A 3726-nucleotide genomic window follows, 5' to 3' on the forward strand; every position below is an offset into this window, starting at 1 on the left:
GCTAAAAACTTCTCTCTCTTTCCAATGACCTTGAGAAATGAGAAGTGGCTTTTCTATTACACAAAAAACAAAATTCGGATTTGACAACGGAGGCAATAAAATGGTATCAGGAATGTTGCTGGCCCAGAAAACGTTAAGATGAAAGAAACCTGTAATATATGGGACGTACGGGAGGCCGGGAACACACTAATAATCCCAAACAATGAGGAAAATTACGTTAATTGTAGATATGACTTGTACAGGCAAATTTGTTTTCCAGCCAATGGGGCTCTGGATCTTTGCAATCCAAGGGCGTCTGAGATAAGCCAGGAGGGCAAAGCTGGAGTATAAAAAGGGCTCGGAGCTCAAGGTTCCTCATCAGCTCTCCTGCCTCCTCCTCCTCCAGTGAACTCGGTAAGATTTTCCTCCTTCCTCCCTCTGCACTGGGAGTTTTCCTTTCAGAATTTCTGTCGGGGTTGTGGCTCCTCTGAACTCTCAGGTTCATCTCTTCTTCTAACCTGGGTTCGAGTTTTAAGGCTGCAGGTGGAATTTTCCTGGTCCTGTTGGTGCCTGGAGTCCCTAAAAGGGATTTTTAGCACAGCGGAGGTAGGAAAGGGTTTCCCCACCGTGACTCCTGGTGGGTTTTTTTCCTTAAATCTCCTGTTTTAAGTGGGATTTCGGGTCTGGTTGTGTGTCCAAGCTCCGTGGTTTCTTCTGTGGGCTCTCAGCACTTCCAGGTGCAAATTAAAATGGATGGAAATGGGTCTTGGAGTGATGGACCTAAAATCTGAAGGGTTTTATCACAGGAACATCTCAGGAAGACTTTCCTGAAGGAGTCAGGAAGGCAGAGCTCCATGAGAAGCCTAAAAGAAAACCAGGGCTGCTGATTCCTAGTCAGGTTCTCTCAGGAAAAGCCCTGAAGCAGCAGCAGCGAGGTTTTGATCTGCAGCCTCTGATCCCATCCTCAGGGGTTTCCACGAATGTAGGAACATTTTAATACGAATATATTATATCTACAGGAATATTTAAATACAAATATATTACATTTATAGGAACATTTTGATGCGAATATATTACATCTATAGGAATATTTTAATACAAATACATTACATTTATAGGAATATTTTGATGCGAATATATTACTTCTATAGGAATATTTTAATATGAATATATTATATCTATAGGAATATTTTAATACAAATATATTACATTTATAGGAATATTTTAATACGAACATATTACATCTATAGGAATATTGTAATGTGAATATATTACATTTATAGGAATATTTTATTACTAATACATTACATCTATAGGAATATTTTAATACATTACATCTGTAGGAATACAGAGCATAAAATAATTCAAAGGCAGAGGAGCAGATTATACAAATGGAGCTGAGCCAGCTCTGCCCTTGCGCTCGCGGAACCTCCGAGGAAGATTTTGCTGCTACTCCTCGGAGTATTCACTACTCCTCCTTCCCTCCTCACAGGTTTTACCTCCTCCACCTCCAAGATGACCTTCATCCAGTGCGAGGAAGACTGCTACTCCCCCTGCAGCTTCGGGAGCTTCTACGGGGGCTACCGGGGCTACGACTGCGGCAGCCCCTGCGGCTACCGCGGCTACGGAGGCCTCTACGGCTCCCGCGGCCTCTACGGCTTCGGTGACCGCTACGGCTTCGGTGACCGCTACGGGAGCTTGTACGGCTACCGGGGCCTCTCCGGTGACTGCTACGGCTCCGGGGGGTACTACGGGGGCTACAGGGGCTTCTACGGCTCCGGGGACTGCTACGGATCCTCCGGGTTCTCCTACGGCCGCTACGGCTTCCCCTACGGCTCCCGCTACGGCCAGAGGTTCGGCTACGGGGGCTGCTACAGCTGCTGAAGCCGCAGGGAGAGACCCTCACCAAAACTCGGGTTTGGTGGGCGTGGATGGATGGAGGGGGCGTCGCTGAGAGGAGTTTTGGGGACCGGAGGAGCCCCCAGGGTTCCCCACGCTGCTGCTGAAGGGTTGGCGGCGCTTTGGCTCCATCCAGATCTTCTCAAGTCTCCAAGCAAACCCAACTTGTGTGAAAAGTTCCCTCTGACTGGATGATGTGGGTGCCTCATGTGACTTTGGGTGTGTGGTCTTTTCCTTCTGTGATTCCCTTTAAAATCGTCTTTGCCTTTCGTTCCTATTAAAGTTTATTTTTTCCTGCATCAATTCAGCGTTTCTGGGTTTGTTTGTTAAATTTCTCAGATAGTTTCGAATCTTTGGTGTCCAACATCCTGGGGAAGCCTCAACATCCTGTTTGCTCTATTTTGCGCTAAATTTAAATTAAAATTAATGCCAGAAATCAGGTGGAGATCCCACAAATACGAAATCTATCCCAGCAAAAGGATTGGGAGACAAAATCACGAAATTTCCTCCTGGTCAGGTCGTGGAAGGGGCTGCCCAGGGAGAATGAGGACATTTCTATTTTATTTTATTTTATTTTATTTTATTTTATTTTATTTTATTTTATTTTATTTTATTTTATTTTATTTATTTTATTTTACTTTATTTTACTTTATTTTATTTTATTTTACTTTATTTTATTTTATTTTATTTTATTTTATTTTACTTTACTTTATTTTATTTTATTTTATTTTATTTTATTTTATTTTATTTTATTTCATTTTATTTTATTTTACTTTATTTTATTTTTTTGGCACTATTTGCCATTTTTTCCCCCCACTTTTTTCCACCCCACTTTCTGGCTTTTAGTCTTTGGATTTAGTGCATTATTGTAACTGCACCTGTAAAAATGGAATTTATTCAGCTGAAATGAATTTTCTTCTGTGCTGTGTGGAAGATCAAGGGGGTGGTTTGAGTTTTCCAGGCCCACATCCACACAAGCAGAGCCACCACTTCCTCCTTGACACCTCTTCCCGATTTCAATACAGTTTTTTGGGATTTTTTCTTAAGTTTTAACATCTGGACATCAAATGTATCTGTTAAATTGGAGAGTGACAGAACACTGAGACTCTGAGTTCAGTTTCCAAGAATTGGACAATCTTCTGCTCAGCTGAACATTTTTCTATATTCTTTATAGAGGTCTGGGACTAAATGTTTTCTGTTTTGAAGCATCCTTATAAAAATTATTCCAGCCCTGATGTGATGAAGTTTTAGTTCTACCCCAGCCCAAAGCAGCACATTTAACCTTAAATCTGGCAATAGCTTCAAATAAAAAGTGGAAAGGGAGAAGTTTTGGTTTTTCTTGAATTTCTGGGGGGTGGAAGGGAAGAAAAGAGTAAATCCACAGGGAGCAGCTGCTCAGAATGTGGAAGGGAGTGAAGAGCTTTGAATCACGGAATTCCAGGATCACTGAGGTCAGAAAAACCCCCCAAGATCATCAATCCCAAGCTGTGCCTGATCCCCACTTGGAAATTCAGAATGGGATTCCTTGGACACCTCCAGGGATGGGGATCCAACCCTCCCGGAGCCCCTTCCGAGGCCTTTTCCCTTTTCCAGGAGGGATTTTCCTGAATTTCCCACCCTGAGCCTCCCCTGGCCCAGCTCGAGGCTGTTCCCTCCTGTTCCGGCCCCGTTCCCTGGGATCAGATCCCAAATTTCCCTTGGAGGATCCCAAATCCTGCCTGGATCCCCCTTTTCTCCAGGCTGAGCTCCTTTCCCAGCTCCCTCAGGATTCTCCATTCCCTTTTCCAGCCCCATTCCCATCCCTGGACATTCTCCCACCCCTTGCCACGAGGGTCCCAGAGCTGGACG

The 3726-nt window shown here is 43.8% G+C and overlaps 1 protein-coding gene across 1 annotated transcript; it reads left to right on the forward strand.

Moving 5' to 3' along the window:
* Window positions 1-1373: 1373 nt before the first annotated feature.
* LOC134563307 (keratin-associated protein 21-1-like) lies at window positions 1374-2481 on the forward strand. The gene has a single exon (XM_063421178.1). It carries the CDS (start codon window positions 1495-1497, stop codon window positions 1861-1863), a length of 369 nt encoding a protein of 122 aa, XP_063277248.1. The 5' UTR covers window positions 1374-1494; the 3' UTR covers window positions 1864-2481.
* The last annotated feature ends 1245 nt before the right edge of the window (window positions 2482-3726 follow it).

Source organism: Prinia subflava, chromosome 35 (assembly GCF_021018805.1).
Source record: "Prinia subflava isolate CZ2003 ecotype Zambia chromosome 35, Cam_Psub_1.2, whole genome shotgun sequence".
NCBI classification, from domain to species: domain Eukaryota; kingdom Metazoa; phylum Chordata; class Aves; order Passeriformes; family Cisticolidae; genus Prinia; species Prinia subflava.

Bases quoted from the DNA above. Each gene is read 5' to 3' on its own strand.
- LOC134563307 (XM_063421178.1), top strand. From the start codon at position 1,495: ATGACCTTCATCCAGTGCGAGGAAGACTGCTACTCCCCCTGCAGCTTC.